Source organism: Lathyrus oleraceus, chromosome 7 (assembly GCF_024323335.1).
Source record: "Lathyrus oleraceus cultivar Zhongwan6 chromosome 7, CAAS_Psat_ZW6_1.0, whole genome shotgun sequence".
Lineage (NCBI taxonomy): Eukaryota > Viridiplantae > Streptophyta > Magnoliopsida > Fabales > Fabaceae > Lathyrus > Lathyrus oleraceus.
This window is the reverse complement of record NC_066585.1, coordinates 108355037-108372774: the sequence shown is the minus strand read 5'-3', so window position 1 is coordinate 108372774 and position 17738 is coordinate 108355037. Positions and strand designations below refer to the sequence as shown.

Here is a 17738-nt window from a genome sequence, read left to right as displayed (position 1 = left end):
TGTCTCTAACTTTTGCCTGGATCGCCCTTTCGGGTTTTCAATCCACCGAGACGCTCCTTTTTGCCTAAGTCGCCCTTTGGGGTGTTCGACTTAGCGAGCTTTTGCTTTTTTTGTTTTGTTTAGGCGAAGTATTTCTTGACTGCACCAGGATTCACAGGACGAGTGAACTTCTTCATCCATTGTAGTAAATGTCAGAACACTGCCTGAAGAGGCTCTTTTGACAACATATGGACATTCATAGCTTGGGGGTTCACTTGCCCCTGGAATCGGGCACGAAAGACAAGACTTTCTTGAGCACAGGGTCCCTCGGAACACATGAGGCTTGATCTTCCGGTCGAATTCTTTCTTCACTCTCTGCTGATATGACTGACCATGACACATGGCAGCTGATCTCTTTGATTTTGATTGAACTCAGCATCAGTCAACTTGGGACTTTGAGGGTGCTATTTCTCTTTTGTTTTTTCTTTCTTTTTCTTTCTTTTGATTTCTTTTTTTTGATTTGGCACCCTCCTCTTTCTCTTTTTTTTCTTTTTTTTTTTTTGATAATGCCCCAGTTGGCTGTTCTGCTGATTCTCGAGATGCAGCTGAGTGATCTTCTTTCCTTGCTCAAGAGGTCGGGAAATCTCGTCAGGAATCCCTTCAACATCATCTTCGTCCGCTTCGAATACAGGGAATTCAAAATTGGGAGATGACGTCCGATCACTATGTTCAATGGGTTTGAGAAACAACCTGCATAAAGATTTAGAGATGAAAAGCTCTTTGAAAAACAAACAAGACAATCGTTATGCAGATGAAAAGATTGCTTTTATTCTTGTTTTTAAAGGTTTTTTGTGATCACCAATTTCATGCAAAAAGCGAAAAGGGAAAACAATTGGAAAAACAAACGTTTAACATGAATTATTTGAATGAAAATATCATTGCACAAAATGCTGCCAACAATGTCATCACTTCTCCTTTTGGCATGGGAGAAGGGTTTTTTAAACAAAGTGATCGTTACAAAGACTTATGAACAACTGTAGGAAAGCCCACAGCGACCCAATTGCGATAGATCCCACCAGGGATGACAACTGTCAATATCTCTTGCATCAGCAGCTTCTGCTTTCCCAACAACCCTTCTGAAGAAAAGTCGGCGCCAGCCCAGGACTTGTTATCTTCAAACTTGATTAGCATTGGAACCTAAGTCCTCCAAGATAAGAATACCTGACCTTACGAGATCTTGCACCTTCATCTTCAGCTGGAACCAACTATCCACATCATGACCAAGAGCACCCGAATGATACACACAATGTCGTTCAGGCCTATACCACCACCGAGGGTTGACGGGTATGGGTGGCGGGTCTCTGGGAGTAATCAAGTTCCGCTCTAACAGAGAGGGATACAGTTCGGCGTAGGACATGGGGACTGGATCAAAAAATGATCTTCTTCCTCTCATTACTTGTATTGGCTTGATTACCATTGTGAGGCTGGGAAGCCTGCTGCTGAGGACGATGTTGTTGATGCTGATATTGCTGAGTTGATCTTCTCTGCTGCTGTTGAGTTGCTGGAATAGTCACAGCGGCAGCCTGACGATACTGTCCTCTGTTTGCACTCCTCCTACGGTGCACGACATTTGTCTCACCCTCTCCCCTTCTGGGTGCCCCAGAGGATGGCTTCTTAGTACTCGAGGAACTTGAAGAGCCAGGAAGGCGAACCGGAGCGCGGGTTGCTCTGACATTAACAGTCTCTGCAGCAAGAGGCTGTTCACTGATTCTGATCCCCTTCAATTCATCACCCACGGCATAATCATTGACGAGAATAGTGACAGCAGCATTCTCATGAACAGGTACATCCACTGGTGGAGTACGGCGGACTGGTGGAATCACGGCTTCCAGTCTCTGGGCTAAGGCACGCAGCTCCTCTTGCCCCTGAACAACTCCTTGCATCGTTGTTATGAACTGGGCCATGTTTGCCCTCATCTCAGCTAGCTCAGTCTGAACCCGGTCCATAATCCTCTGATGATTCAATCTGGTTGAGTAGCGGTGTGGACGACAATCAGCAATCCTGTCTCAGTCAAAGTGAGAACTCTCTCCCAAACATGTCTGCGATGCAAGGATGTTATGTGCATGATATGCATGATATGGGTACTATTTTGTCATGAATGATCCTGATAAAGGATATGCATATGCAAGTTAACTTTTCTTTTTCATGCATTACTATTTTTTTGGAAAATAAACATGCTATGATGCAAACGATGCAACATGATTGGTCAGGCTGTGCGTCTCAAGGCACAGGGTCAAAGCTTCGGCTTGAACTCTGATCACAAACATCTGAAACCCAAAGTCAATCTGATCAACTGGCATCTGAAACCAATCTGAGGAACCAAGTCACCATAAATCCGACTTGGGGAGTTCCGAAATAAACGAAACTGGAGATTACATCACTATCATCATAGGAACATCCACTGAACGGATGACAGCCAGCTCCTCTGAACAGGTACTCTCAAATTCAACCCGGGGATCCGAAATAAACGGAACCCGCTGATAAACCACGGACAGAACTCCGGCGTCCCAGAAATAGATGTCCATAATTCACAGTCACCATCAGTACCGAGAGTCACCAACACATCACCAACCAATCAGCAACTGTACCTGTAATGATCAAACCATTCCCCACTCACGGGTGTCGTCTAGGCCAGGGTAAGGTCGAGAGAAACGCAGCATAAATAACCTTTCGCAGAATATCATCCTGTGCACACCCGATGTATGCACCGATAATATCCCACCAGGGTCTGAACTGCTCGTGATATCAATGTTCCGCTAAGTGGCGCCATACCACCCGCTTCCCATGAATCACTCTATTCCTAGGTTTCCTAGATTTCACTCATAGCCTGGGTATTGGGCCTTTTACCTCATGTAACTCCCACCCCTCAAACAGAGAAACACAGGCAACACAGCAGATGAATATGAATGAAATGCAAACATTAATGCAAATAATAAATGCAAACAATAAATGCACATATATACAATGAATGCAATAAAAAAACAGCACAAAGCAACCAAAACCCTAACCTAGAGAGCGCTAGGAGAGACTCGCTCAGGGAAGATGGACCAGCACAGGTCAACTTCTCTTATTCTCCCCAGCAGAGTCGCCAGCTGTCGCATCGCGCGAAAAACCGGCGGGAAAAGAAAGAACAACAGAGCCGCCACCGTGCGTTATTTATCCCAAAAGAGGGAAAGGAAACGCTCAGAGTAAACCTGGGAAAGAACATGGTCTCGCGACCAAAGAGAATGGGTTCGGGAGTCGGTTATGCGAAGGGAAGGTATTAGCACCCCTACGCATCCGTAGTACTCTACGGGATCCACGCACAAAAGGAAGGATAAATTGGTTGCTAAACACTGCTCACACTCACACACACTGGCTGAAAAGAGACAAAAGAAACTGACTGAGACTGACTCGGCAGGATGTCGCATCCTGGGCCTACTTAGTCTATCAGGCATAGACATCAGAGTCGAAGTAGTTCGGACTGGGGAAACAACACATGCTCGCTAGGATGTCGCATCCTATGCATACGTATCTTCTCGGACGAGAGAAGAATCAGAGCATTCGTAGCTCGGCTGACACGCACACAAACAAACACAGGCAAAGGCAAACGTGGAGCCTGAATGCCAATCACTGGGCTTACATCAGCATCCGAACCTAAACACACACAAGAAGGCAAACGTGGAGCCTGAATGCCAATCACTGGGCTTACATCAGCATCCGAACCTAAACACACACAAGGGTGGTCAAGACACAAAGGTGGAAAAAGAAAAAGGGCGCCCGGAGAGATCAGCTCAATCTCCTGCCTACATACTTCATCTGGTATGAAGATCAGGGCGATGTAGTTCCCCTACGCAGGGATAAAGGACTAGCCTAACCAGATAACAGAGGGAGACACAACTCTAGGGAGACTACGACTCGAGCCTAGATGTTATCATGCAAAGTCAACCCTAAGTTATGGTTTCTAGCTACATGGCACAAGGGCCAACCTATCCTGGACAGACACAGGAAAAAGCAAGGTCTCAATTGCAACTAGGGCAAGAGAAAGGGGATATCTCAATCACAACAGGGGTGAGAGAAAAGAATTAGATGTTAGTGGTTAGTCAAACTCGACAAGACATCGCGTCTAGTGCCTACGTATCTCACCTGAACATGAGAATCAGAGTTGCCGTAGTTCGGCCAAACAACTCTAAACATGGCTCACACAGGAAGCAAGCCACACAGACTTGACTTTGCACAAGGGCAAGTCAAGCGCCACCTATCTTGCACAAGGGCAAGACTAAGCTAAACCTAAAGAGGCAAAGCAAACAGGCAAACACAATCACAGGAAGCACACACTATACACAAGCAAGTGGCTCAAACAAGGGTTAGGTTTTAGTCAAGGGGTCATATCAACCTCGACAAACAAACCTCTGGAGTGGGGTGAGTGTTGCTCTTAACCTTGCCATTGAGAGACTAAGGTGAAGCAGATGAAAGGATGAAGTGAAGATGAGACTTCACAGCTCTTATCCCTGGCCTGGGAGAGCTTCAAGACAAGAATGTGTGGGTTCAGAAAGTGGGAACCCTTCTACACATTTAAAACTGACTCAACTGTACAATTGTACAAGATCTTGGGTTTTTATCTGTAACGCATCAACACAGTGGTGTGAGCAAAACAGATGACACACTGAATAGTGGGGGATAGATTGCATATCCCTACCTTCCACCAATTGCCTCTTCACTTAGGAGGACTTTGACTCTATGCAAGGACAAAAGTAAACATCCACAAACATTGCCTCTTAAGGAGGACTTCAGACAGTTGCCTGGCCAAGTAACAGGCCAGGTCTTCCAGACTACATGAAGTAAAAGAGACATACCTCAATGCAAATTGCTTATACAAGCAAAGCAAAGCAAAAAGTTCACAAGGAACTAAGCAACTAAAAGCACCTGAAACAGTCAAGCAGATGTTAGTATGCAACTTCAAACAAAACAAACAGAAACAGACACCAACAGTTAATTGGAGACACATGGATGTGCAAGGCACAAGGCTTAGGGCATGAGAGCCAAGCCACCTACAAAACACACAAGTTAGACAATGATGTTTAAGCAAGCTCAATCAAAAGAATTGGTCTTAATGGCCATTTGATGGTCAACCTGAAAACACAAGCTCAAAGGTGAGTAACAGGACCACTAGGGCAAGCCTAGGGTCAAAAATGGATGAGAAAGTTAAAACAGCAAAGGGCAAGTATCCAAAATCATGTTCAAGCAATTAGGAAACAAAACCAATTGGGTTCACATTCATATCAATCACTATCATCATTGCATGAACCATTTAGGTCAAAACATGGCAAACAGAAGCTCATAGGAGTCAACAGCAAGACTTGCATCAAAAGCAAACTTAGACATTTTCAAAATCACCAAATAAATCATGGTCAATCACAATCCATAGCATGGTAAGCATGTCAAATTTCATCTCATTTGGACAACTGGAAGGCAGTCAATGAAAATCAGAAAGTCAAAGCAATTTTGAACATGCTCAAAGAAGTCAACCAAACATGTATCAACTTAGAAAATTCATAAATCAGAGATGGCATATGATAAATGAATGGGATCAAAACCATGGCAAAGATGAGGATGTCTAGTTATCTCATGTAAAATTTCATGTCCATCTAATAAAGTATGAGAATTTCACAAATGAAATGGGAACATGTGTCACACAAAGTCAACATATGACCAAGCAGGGGAGAAAAATCTCAAACAAATGGAAAATAGTTCAATTAAATCCAAGAAAATTCACAAGTAAACTAGACATACAAGAGTAGGTTCATGCAAAAAATCAGATCAATTGGAGGTCAAGAAGCATGGTAATGAAAATCATGAAGTTGGACATCAATGGTGTGACACAAATTGTCACACCCTAATTCAAAAAATCATAACTTACAAACCACAAATGATAAATTCACAAACTCTACACCAAAATCACCATGAATGTGTCTAGTTTAAGCACAAAAAATTTGAGAGCCATTGGATACATTCTCATCATTTCACAATTGATTTGGCAAGGTGTACAAAATTTGGTCACATGTCACAAACCCTAAAGCCAATTAAAAACCACTCATCCAAAAATTCTGGAAAAATAATGATAAAAAAGTAGAGATCATGATGAACATAACACAAAAAATCCCATTGAATTTGGATCAAAAATGAGCAAGTTATGAATTTTGGAAGATGAGTGATTAAATGAAATAAAATGATGAAATAAATGGAGCAAGAATGGCAAAGTTGTAATATCATGATTCACTTAACCAAACACTGTCGTTTTGGGCATGAAAATAAAATGTTTTGATTGGTCAGTACAAACCAAGGCCAGGCACACGTGAAATGAAAGAAAATCTGGGCAAGGCAATGGGAACCTAGGGTTTCTACTGTAGCAAACCACAATCCTCCATCTCTCTCAAATTCGACCCAACCAATTCTTCTCCAAACAAAGCAATGGCATATACCAAAATGATCATCAAACAACAAGCAGTATGAATCCCACCATGGTTTTCATTAAATCGAGCTAGGCAATAAGAAATGATCAAGAACATATTCAAACATGAAGCTTAAGAATCAAAGTTCTCACTCAATACAAGACCATTTCGCACGATTCAAACTCTAAAGTGTTCATGGAAAGGAGATCTACATAATGCATAGTATCATTTAACAAATAGTCATGTTCAAAAACTCACTTGATTTTAAGCACAGTTGGGATGCAGTGGAGATTAAGTCGTGAGAGGCTGAAACAGGTGCTCCATAACCCTCCAGAAGGTGACTGATGCAAAAGGCTTAGCTCACAGAAGCTTGGTTTTACCTGAATCGGGCTCTGCCATAGGAGGGTGACTGTTAATGCAGCAGTGGAAAAGGAGTTCACAGGTTGAAAATGATGATTGCCATGAACTTGGAAAAGTGTTTGGATGATGAGAAAACAAGAGCCAGGCTTAGTTCTTTAGAATTTCTTGACTGTCTTTGAAAAGTGCAAAAGAGGGAGTTTTTGGATCATGAGAGAATTTGGTCTGTTTAGGCCAACTGATTTTTGTGTGGCTTGTGTGGCTGCTCCTCTTCTCAAAATGATGCTTGGACAATGTTTTAAGACAAGGCAGGGCTTGGTACTTTTGAGAGTTCTTGACAGATTTTAGACAAATGGCCAAGGTGTGGTTTTGTTTAGCATGAGAAGTTCTTGGTTTGTTCTATGTGTTATGGACAGAAAGTTTGTGAAAATGCAAGGCAAGGTGTTTTTGAGCCAATGAGGGGACCAAGGTTTATAGGCTAGATGGATGCAATTGTTGCTGCAGCTATTGGTTTCATTTGATGGAAAATGTTGAGGAAATGCTGTGTTGAGCAAAGCAGGGCTTTGTTCTTTTGAGGGTTTGACAGGTTTGGTAAGTGTGAAAAATGCAGTTTTTAGGATGAGGGATTTTTGTGTTATGGCTGCTGCTTATTAGTGCTTCCAATGACAGGGAATGAGATCAAGATGTTCTATTTGAAGTTGCTTTTGGCAGGGCAAAACTTGGTCTTTTGTGTTTTTGGACTGAACTTGCAAAAATGCCAAGATGTGTTTTTTGGAGAATGATTTGAAGCAGGTTGGTTCTGCTGTGTATGTTGGCTTGTGTTTTTGAAATGCAACAGCAAGGTGAGGTTTTAAAACACAAGGCTAGGTTCAGTTTGAATGTGGTTTTTTTGGTGAGTGAGTTAACCAACTTTCTGCTGTCAAAATGTGTTTTCCATTAGTGTTTTGGTTTTATGAGTGGATGGTCAAAGCAATGCAAGGCTTGTGACTGCAATTTTTATGTTCAAAATGACAGAAAAAGGAGGTATCCAAAATCTGCTGTTGGCAGTTTTCTTGTGGTTTTGGAGCTTGACAGGTTTTGATAAAAATGCTAAAGTGAGGTTGGTTGTGTTATGTTATGTTTTTGACAGAAAATGGGGCTTGATCCCTGTCACAAGCAAGTCATGGTTAAGTTGCTTTTGGACTGAGAGTTGGAAATGCAAGTGAGAGGGGTTTCCTTTTGGTCTGCTGCTGCTCTTTGTTTATTTTTTACAGTTGCTGCTACTGTCCTGTCGTTGACAGAAAATCTCCTTGCCAAAACCTACTGTTGGCTGTTGTTTTTGGTGGTAAGGCAATGCCTTGTTCTTTTTGTTTTGACAGCCTTTCACATCTGCTGTTAGGAGTTGCTAATCTGGTTTTGGACAGGAAAAAAATCATGTTGTTTTGTTGCTTCTAATGCTTGCAATATGACAGAAAAAAAAATGGGGGGAAAAGTTCTGCTATGGGACAGTGCAAGGCATTGTTGGAAGTATGGAGGATATGGTTGCATTTGTCCTTTTTTCCAATTCCTTAGCAACTTGGCATGGCCCCTTGTACTACTGGTTTTTTTGGCTGCAAAATGTGTGCACAATGACAGAAAAAATGCTGCATAATTGCTGTTCTTATGAGGTACAAGGCAAGGCATGGTGAATGGTATGGACAAGTATGGTTAAATGGTACTTTTCTTACAATTCAAGCAACCAAGCAATGGCCTTGTGTACTGCATATTTTGACTTTGCAAACACATTCTAAATGACATTTATGAGCTGTTACAATTGGCCAAATGTTGAAAAAATGTTTGGATCAAAAAGTCAACTCTTGGTCAAACTTTCATTTAAATGAAAAAGGTCAAAATATGCCATTTTGATTGGTGAAGTTTTGGCTCATGAAATTTATATTTTTGGAAAGAGGGGATCAAATGTGACTTGTAGGAAAAAACCCCACCAAAATTGGCCAAACGGTTTGGGAGATATGGCCCTTTGAAGTTCAAGATTTTCTGAAATCGATTCGATCATAACTTGCCAACCACACATGGGAATTGAGAGTTCTAGGACTTTTTGGAAATGGGAGAACAAGATCTTCAACTTTCATGTTGGGAAAAAATTCATTTGAGGCTTGTATCAAAATGTAAGTTTGAGGATCAAGACTTTCCATTTTTAGTAAGTTTCAGTTACAGGCCCAGTTTCCATTTTGGGAAATTCATGATCTGGCTTCAAATTCTTCCATGATGGTGTTTGGCATGATATATGATGACTATTTGGCCATGAATGAACTCTCACAAACCAATTCCAATCATCCAATCACTGATTAAATGGACAGTTGACCAACAGTTGACTTTTAGGGTTTCTGTCTGATTGTGCATTGACTGATGACTTCCAAACCCTAATTCCTTGAGGACTTGACTTCAAATGATGTCCCAAGTTGTATGAATTCTTGATTATTGATCATGGTGTCCAAATTCCACCAGAATGACCACCATCCACTGCTTTGACTGACAGTTGACTTTTTTAGGGTTTTTGAATGTCTGTGCATGAACTGATGATCTCCAAGTCTTCAACCCTTGACCAAAATACTTCAAATAGACCTCCAAGCCATGTGAACTTGTTGGACAAACCCCAGGGCCTTGGCTCCTTGAGAATTGTGCTTGCTTGCTTGACTGACTGATCTCCTGATCAGTTTGACCTAATTCCTTGATTGGCTTGCACTTGAGGCAAAAGAGGCAATGCAATGCTATGCAATGGACCATGATATGCTATGACCTAATATGAAAATGTATGCATAATGATAGGTGCAAATTTGAGGTGCTACAATAAGGCCTATTATCACTTTCTCAAATAAAAACAACCAACACACAAAATAACCTTTTAGGTGAACTACGAAGCTTTGATCCTTCATTGCACTTTGGGGGTACGTAGGCATGAGATGTTCACACAAATCTTTGTAAGCATAATAAAAAATACAACATCTCCCTTTCCTTTTCTTATTTTAAAACTCCCTCACCATTTCTAATACCCAATATAAGGCAAACAACATATATGATCAATGGTTCCCTTGGAGTACCAAGGATGCGAAGGGTGCCTAACACCTTCCCTTTGCATAACCAACTCGCTTACCTAGATCTCTTTCTTAGGGTGTTATCGATATTTTATCTTTCCATATCTATGGATACAATAAAGTTCGGTGGCGACTCTTGCTTTAGTGATTCGACCGAATCAAGATAACCCAATATCTTGCATTCAAAAATCCCGCCACGACAGGTGGCGACTCTGTTGGGGAAAACTATTTGCACCCCCAATAGAAAAGTCAAGCCAAATTTCTTATATATTGTTGTTTGTTTGATGGGTGATACATATATGGTGAGATAAGCTTTGACCCAAGCTTGAGCAAAAACATAAGAATATGACGTAATATAGTCATGAAGACCCCATTGGCTTATGTGATATGGGGTTGACATGAGATTCACACTTAGTGGAGACTCCCCCTGATTTCTCGAGGCCTTATGATTCAGTCGTAATGGTATTATAGGAGGATGGCCCTAGGGTCTAAACACTGATAACCATAGAACCCGATTAACCCGTCTTTGCCTATTTAGGAAACGTGGTGTGATAATACCCTTTTGGCCCAGGCCTCTTGGGATTGATACACGATACCACACTTGAACGAGATTCTCTTTAGGTTATTATCATCCCTCACCCACGTGATAAGTTGGTAATAACTTCGAGATGGATTATTGATATTCAAGCACCTTTGTAGGACCCAGTTACTTGTTCTATCTCCTAAGCTTATAGTACACACCTTGTGGGAGGGGGGTTTGACATTATCCACCTTAGCCCCATGCTTGTGATCCTAAACCAATAACCTTGCATTGTGCATTCATACATTTATACATCATAACATCCTTCACCCACTTCCAAGGAGAGATTACTCGGATTATTGCAAGCTTGGACAAAGAGAGTCCATTGGAATATTATGTCGGTCTAACCCTCAATGTCCCTTCAAATTAAAATACCAGTTCGTCCCTAAAAATTGCGATGTCCAAATTATTCACCAAGTTTGCAATAAATCGGGTTACGATCCTTGAAGATAGATGAAGCATTCACATTAAAAAGAAAACTTCGGTTATCATTTTTTATGTTCAAGGATTCGAAAGTATATTCATTTGTAAACTTCTTTCGTTTGTTTAGAGGATGTCTTTGGAAAAGGAAACTAGAAGTTGGTTCCAATTCAGTTTCCCCGATCCAGATCTGTCTCTATTGCAAGACTTGACCGCTCACGTGGAAGATCATGATGGCTTTAGGAAGAGATATGTCAATCTTTTATCTTTGATGAAGGTTAAAGTGGATAGCATGGATTTGAGGGTTCTTTCACATTTTTATGATCCAACGTATCATTGTTTCACTTTCCCCGATTATCAATTGTCCCTGACTCTCGAAGAATTTGCTTACATTGTCGGAATCCAAACCCGTGATAAGATTCTTTTCATTGGAGGAGAAAAGGAACCGAAGCCCCACATTATAAAGGCATCTCTGCACGTCCCAAAGGTTGAGGTAGAAAATGGCCTCATCACTAAAGGTGGAATTTCTGGTTTTCTCATCAAGTATTTGAGGGAAAGAGCTTCACATTATGCCGACATGAGGAGTAATGATGTGTTTGAGGCAATCTTGGCCTTAATGATTTATGGGATTCTACTCTTCCCAAGCTTCAAATACTTTGTCGATATGGATGCTATTCGGGTTTTCATGACTTGTAATCCGGTTCCTACTCTTCTAGGAGATGTCTATTACTCTATCCATTTTAGGACAAAGAAGAAAGGTGGATGGGTCCATTGTTGTGCACCTATACTGTACAAGTGGTTTATTTCGAACTTTCTCTAGTCCACTCTATACAACAAGGATAACCTCGTGTGGTCAAAAAGGCTTATGGCACTCACTAATAAGGGGCGATTGTAGTGAGTTATGGAGAATTCCCCAGTGTACCTCTTATCGGTACCAACGGAGCTATTACTTACAATCCATCTTTAGCATACCGTCAACTTGGCTATTCCATGGATGATAAACATAAGTCTCTGATGGTCACTCATGTTGTCATTCGAAAAGGTGAGGAGAATGTGAATCTTAGAAGGGATGTTGTGAAGGCTTGGTCTCATATTTCTCGCAAGAAAAAGTATGAGTTAGCTTCTCGAAACTATGTGGCAAAAGAGGCTTATACTACTTGGGTTAAAAGTTGGGCTTCCAAGCTTAAAATTCCATACCCTACTCCACCACCTTTGAGCAACGAGCCTGTGGAGCTTGCTCATGTCTCTTTTGAGGAATTCAAGAAGCTAAAGGAAGAGAACGCCCAGTCAGTAAAAGATAAAGACATTTGGGAGAACAAATTCTAGTTTGCTAATGGGGAGTGTTCTAAACTCCATAGTCAACTGCAAGACAAGGAGGATGTGATTGTTCGACAGAAGGTAGCTCTAGAAAAAAGGGTCTCTAAAAGGCAAATTCTGGATAGAGATATCAAGACATCTTATTTTTCTTCCGATCAACACTAGGAGAAACTGCTACATCCCGAAGGACTTCTTGGACAAGCATTGGAAGATAAAACCGCTATGAAGGTTGAATTGAAGACTATGCCTAGGATTCTTTGATTTGTTGTATTTTTACTTGTAATTTTCTTTTTGTTTGTAAGCACTTATTGTATTTCTTTGTAATGCAATTGTCACTTTAAGTTTGAAAGAGTTTGCAAATGATTAAGACTTATCATGTCCTTGAAAGTAAGAGTCGATAAAGTAAAAGAATTCATGAGCATCCATGCATCATTTGCATCATTTGTTATCATATTTGTCAAAATAAAATACTTTTCAAATGTCTCATTCTTGTCTACTCTCTTTTTCAAAAGTTCCTGCTACCCATCACAGATATCCAACAAGAGCTAATATTCAGTTGAGGATGGACGCTCTCGAACAAGCAACCCGTGAACTGCATGAATAGATTCTCACTCTCCGAGCTAGCCAGGAGAGGCAAGTTACATTGATTGATACCTTGATGGTAAGGTTGGAGCTCATACCTTCAACTCCTTTGAGTACAACCGTGTCTTCTCCGGCCGTTTCTGATACTATACCTGCTACAATTCCTATCACAATTGTGGTTACTACTGTTGTAACTACCGAATTTGGTATGTCATCCAGATTTGCTTACTCTTTTGGTCATCCTTATGGCCCTCCTCATGGGTTTCAAGGATTCATTCCTCCTCCAGATTTGTCTCAAGGTTTTCCCGCCAGTCCTTTTGGTCCCTATGGTCCTCATAGACCCCAACCTCTGGTTTCTCAGCTGCTCACTTCACAATACTATGGCGCTAATCCCTTTGGGGCTCAGCTTTCCATGCCCATGGGAAACCATGGCTACATTGTATCACCTGCCGCCGTGGTTACTTACCCCCTTCAAGAGGACCCCGTTGATTTATACCATGGTCCAAATATCCTCTCAGGCGCTGCCGAAGATGCAGTACAAGGTCAAATTCAAGCTCTTAGCAAGAAATTGAATGCTCTCCAAGGGAAGAATCTTTTTTGTAAGAACGTAGGTGAGATGTGCCTTGTTCCAAATGTGAGGGTCCCTGCTAAATTCAAGGTACCATAATTCGAGAAGTACAAGGGCAATACTTGTCCTCGGACTTACCTGATCATGTATTGCAGAAAGATGGTCGCTTACACAGATGATGATAAGCTTTTAATTCACTACTTTATAGATTCTTTGTCTGGTGTTCCGCTAATATGGAATATGAGTTTGGAGCGTGCAAATATTCAAACTTTTATCGATCTTGGCGAGGAATTTGTGCAACACTATAAGTATAATCTGGACATGGCACCAGATCATACTTAATTGGGTAACATGTCCCAAAAGGAGCGCGAATCATTTAAAGAATACGCCCAGAGGTGGCGGGAAGTCGCTGCCCAAGTCACTCCACATGTTGAAGAAAAAGAACTGTGTAAACTATTCTTGAAGACCTTAGACTCCTTTTATTACAAAAAATTCATTTCAAGTATGCCTCGTGACTTCACTGAGATGGTAGGGGTTGATGTGTAACTCGAAGAAGGGGTAAAAGAAGGAAGAATAACTCGTGATAACTCTGCATCCGCTAGTATCACCAAGAAGTTTGGTGGATGGAAGAAAAATAAGGAAGGAGATGCCAACGTTGTTTCCCACCACCAACCAAGCATTAGAAGACAACAACATCAGCCATCTGCCCAAGCAGTTCCAGCTCCACAAGTACAACAACCTATGTTAGGCTATTATCAACAACCCTTGGTAGTCGCAGTGGCACCATGGGGCACCTATGATGTCGAATCTGCCTTTGTCACTGCACCCGATGTTCCCTGTGTATCCTTCACCATATCCGCAGTTGCCACAACAATATCAACCTTATCCACAATATCCACAATAACCACCACCTCAGTATCAGCCGCAACGACAACAATAAGAACAACAAAGACATCAACCATCTACATCTGCTGCTCAGCAATATCCACATCCTCTGAAGACTCAGTTCCAGTTTGATCCAATCCCAATGACGTACACTGATTTACTACCTTCCCTTCTTTCCCCAAACCTCATAGAGAAGCGTGTCGCACCTCTAGTGTCTGACAAGTTGCCCAGATGGTATAAACCTAATGAACATTGTGATTTCCACTCTGATGCGCTAGGGCATGACACCGAGAATTGCTTTGTATTCAAAGGGAAGGTTCAAGAGCTTGTGAGATTGGGGATGATTAAGTTCGGTGATATGCCGAATATGGCAACTAACCCATTTCCTGAGCATGGGGCAGTAAATATGATTACCAAAGATGAAAATTTGATCATGGACGTCCTGAAAGTGAAAACTCCATTGGTGCTTGTGCACCTCAAGCAGTTCAAGGTCGGTATTCTGAAACAAGATCATGAAGATTGCTTTGTTTGTTTGAGGGACACTAAAGGTTGTTTCGACGTGCAGAAAGATATATAGATGTTGATTTCCAATTGTGTGTTACAAGTTAGTGGGAAGAAAAATAATGATGTTGTGTTTGTGATAATGCCTATCTTCAATAAGCTCAAGGCTTTTGAAATATTTTGCCCGCCCAAGGAAAGTACGCCTCCTGCTGACTCTGTTAAGTGCTTGAACATCAAAATGCCAGCTCCTTTCCCCTAAATCTGATAAAGCGGTACCATGGGGTATGATCCTACTACTATCGTGAATGGAGTTGAGAAGTCGTTGGTCAATAATAGGGTTGTCACTAATATTTCTGATTCAAGTGGTCTCATAAGCGGTAGGGTTTTTACGCCTACTAACCTTAGGGGTAGTAAACCTATGGACGAAAAACCCGACAATGGTAAAGCTCCATTGGTCATTATTAAGAGTAGACCCATACAAGATATAGAGGCTGAAGAATTTTTGCGCATGATTCAAAAGAGTGACTAGAAGGTGGTGGACCAGCTCCTTCAAACCCAGTCGGAGATATCTGTTATGCCTTTACTCTTGAACTCTGAAGCACACCGCAAGGCTCTGTTGAAAGTCTTGGGGAAATCCTATGTAAATTCAGATGTCACGGTTGATCAGTTCGACCATGTAGTTGGAAACATTACATCCTGCAACACACTAAGTTTTTATGACAATGAGTTACCCGCCGAAGGCAAAAAGCATAACAATGCTCTTTAGATATCCATGGGATATGAAAAAGACTCTTTTTCGCACGTCTTTATGGATACCGACTCTTCTTTGAATGTGATGTCAAAGATTACTCTTGCCAAGTTATCCTATATTGGTGCTGATATCAATCCGAGTTAGGTTGTAGTGAAGGCCTTTGATGGTTCTAGGAGGACTGTAATGGGTGAAATTATCTTGCCGATGATGGTTGGTCCGCAACAATTTCAAATTCTCTTCCAGGTGATGGATATTAATCTCGGTTACAGTTGTTTTCTTAGGAGACCGTGGATTCATGACGCAAGCGCCATTACATCCACCCTGCACCAAAAATTGAAATTCATCAGAAATGGCAAGCTTGCTATTGTTTAGGGTGAACAAGTCTTGATGATTAGTCAATTATATGCTTTCAGATACATTGACGTAGAAGAGGATGCTGTCATCACCCAATTTCAAGGGCTTGAAATTGCAAATGCAGTGCGAGTTGAGGATCTCGATGAAGAGAAGGTGGGATCTTATATGGCATCTTTGAAAGATGCGCAACAAGTGGTGGCCAGTGGTCAGACCTTGGGTTGGGGAAAGATCGTGCAACTCAGTGATAAAAAAGACCATAGTGGGTTAGGGTTTAATCCTTATGAGCAGACGGCCAAGGCACTGAGGACTATCCAAAAGGTGAAGCTGATTTCCGAGACGTTCATAAGTGGCGGTCATGTGCTATTCTGCAAGATGACACTGTTGAAGGACCAAGCTTTGTAACAAGAGGAGGATCGAGCCCGAGGACTCCTAATTGGACATTTGTGGATATTCCTTAAGTCATGCATGTGTCCGAGTAATTTGTTTTGTTGTTTTTTCTATTTTTGTCTTTCAAAAGTTGCCCTCTGCTCTGCCCAAGGCAGATGTGTTTTTGTTTAGAGCTTCATGAATTTTGTTGCAACTTTTAATGGAATAAATAAAAATTCATTTCGATTCCAGTTATGTCTTTTTCCTTTTTGCTTTATTCAGAAAAATGGTAAAGAAAATAAAACTTTCAAAAATAACGACAAACTTCTTATCTGCATGTACAATTTATTTCGGTCAGTTTCTAAAAATCCAAAACATAAACGCATGTGCAGATTTCTCAATAAACCAATTGAACACAATGACCCCGTGCCCTCTCCCGACTTTGAGTTAACAATGTATGAAACAGAGGAAGAAGAGTTTGAAGAGATCCTTGATGAAATTTTCAGATTGCTAGAGCAAGAGGACAAGACTCTCGATCCCTACAAAGAGCCGATATAATTGATCAACTTGGGCACTAAGGAGGATAGGAAGGAAGCGTAAATTTGGGACATTACTCGAATCAGATGTGAAGCACAGGTTGACACCGCTGCTAAGAGAGTATGTTGATGTGTTTGCTTGGTCATTGTAAGACCCCAATTTTGACCTTAAGATCCCTCATACAATTTCATCATATGCATCAATATTGGGATCATACATTGGCATCCTCTTTACCCCTCTTTCATTGGGTTTGTTTTGGGAGAGATCACCAAGCACCATGTGATTGTATCATACTTGTATATTATCATTTTACTAACCAAAATACCAAAAATATGTCTTTGCATTTGCCTAACTCTTTTGTAGGTAGGCCATGTTCTCATTAATTTATCAAGTTCATACCTAGGGTTTGAGACCCTCATGGCTAAGAGCACAACCAAGGATTGATCCATAAATGAATATAAGCATCATATATGAGTCCCAATGATTCCTACATGTTATATTTAACAAGTATTCTTCAAGAGTTTGAAGGTGGTTTTCCTTGGAAACCCTAGTTTGACTGGGTATCTTGAGTAACTTCTCCAACAAGCTATATCACCAATTGATCAAATTTCTCAAGGTACACTTAAAAATCCATCATTTTATGCATATATGGTCTACCATGAGCCTAAAAAGTCAAGAGAATTGAAGGTTAGCAAGTTGGTTGATGGTGGTTGGCCAGATGAATTCATCTGATCAAAACTGGGTGTCCCTAGACCCTATCTCCTACAATTTCCACCATATGAAAATTATTCCAAAATAAACATTACTCTAAATGACATTACAAACAAATTTCATGTAGAGACCTAGATCTAGTTTTGCATGTAAAATCACTTTCTATGTTGAAACATTATAGGTCATTTTGTCTAAACCCTAATTTGAAAGTCAACTTCCCAAGGACATAACTTGCTCAATTTTTATGAGATGAAATATTTCCAAGTTG

The 17738-nt window shown here is 41.0% G+C and overlaps 1 protein-coding gene across 1 annotated transcript; it reads left to right on the top strand.

Moving 5' to 3' along the window:
• Positions 1 to 11031: 11031 nt before the first annotated feature.
• On the top strand, positions 11032 to 11718 carry LOC127102277 (uncharacterized). The gene has a single exon (XM_051039669.1). The coding sequence runs from the start codon at positions 11032 to 11034 to the stop codon at positions 11716 to 11718; it is 687 nt and encodes a 228-aa protein (XP_050895626.1).
• Positions 11719 to 17738: the final 6020 nt, after the last annotated feature.

What these genes read in the sequence shown, in the direction of transcription:
- LOC127102277 (XM_051039669.1), top strand. Translation starts at nt 11,032, where the DNA reads ATGTCTTTGGAAAAGGAAACTAGAAGTTGGTTCCAATTCAGTTTCCCC.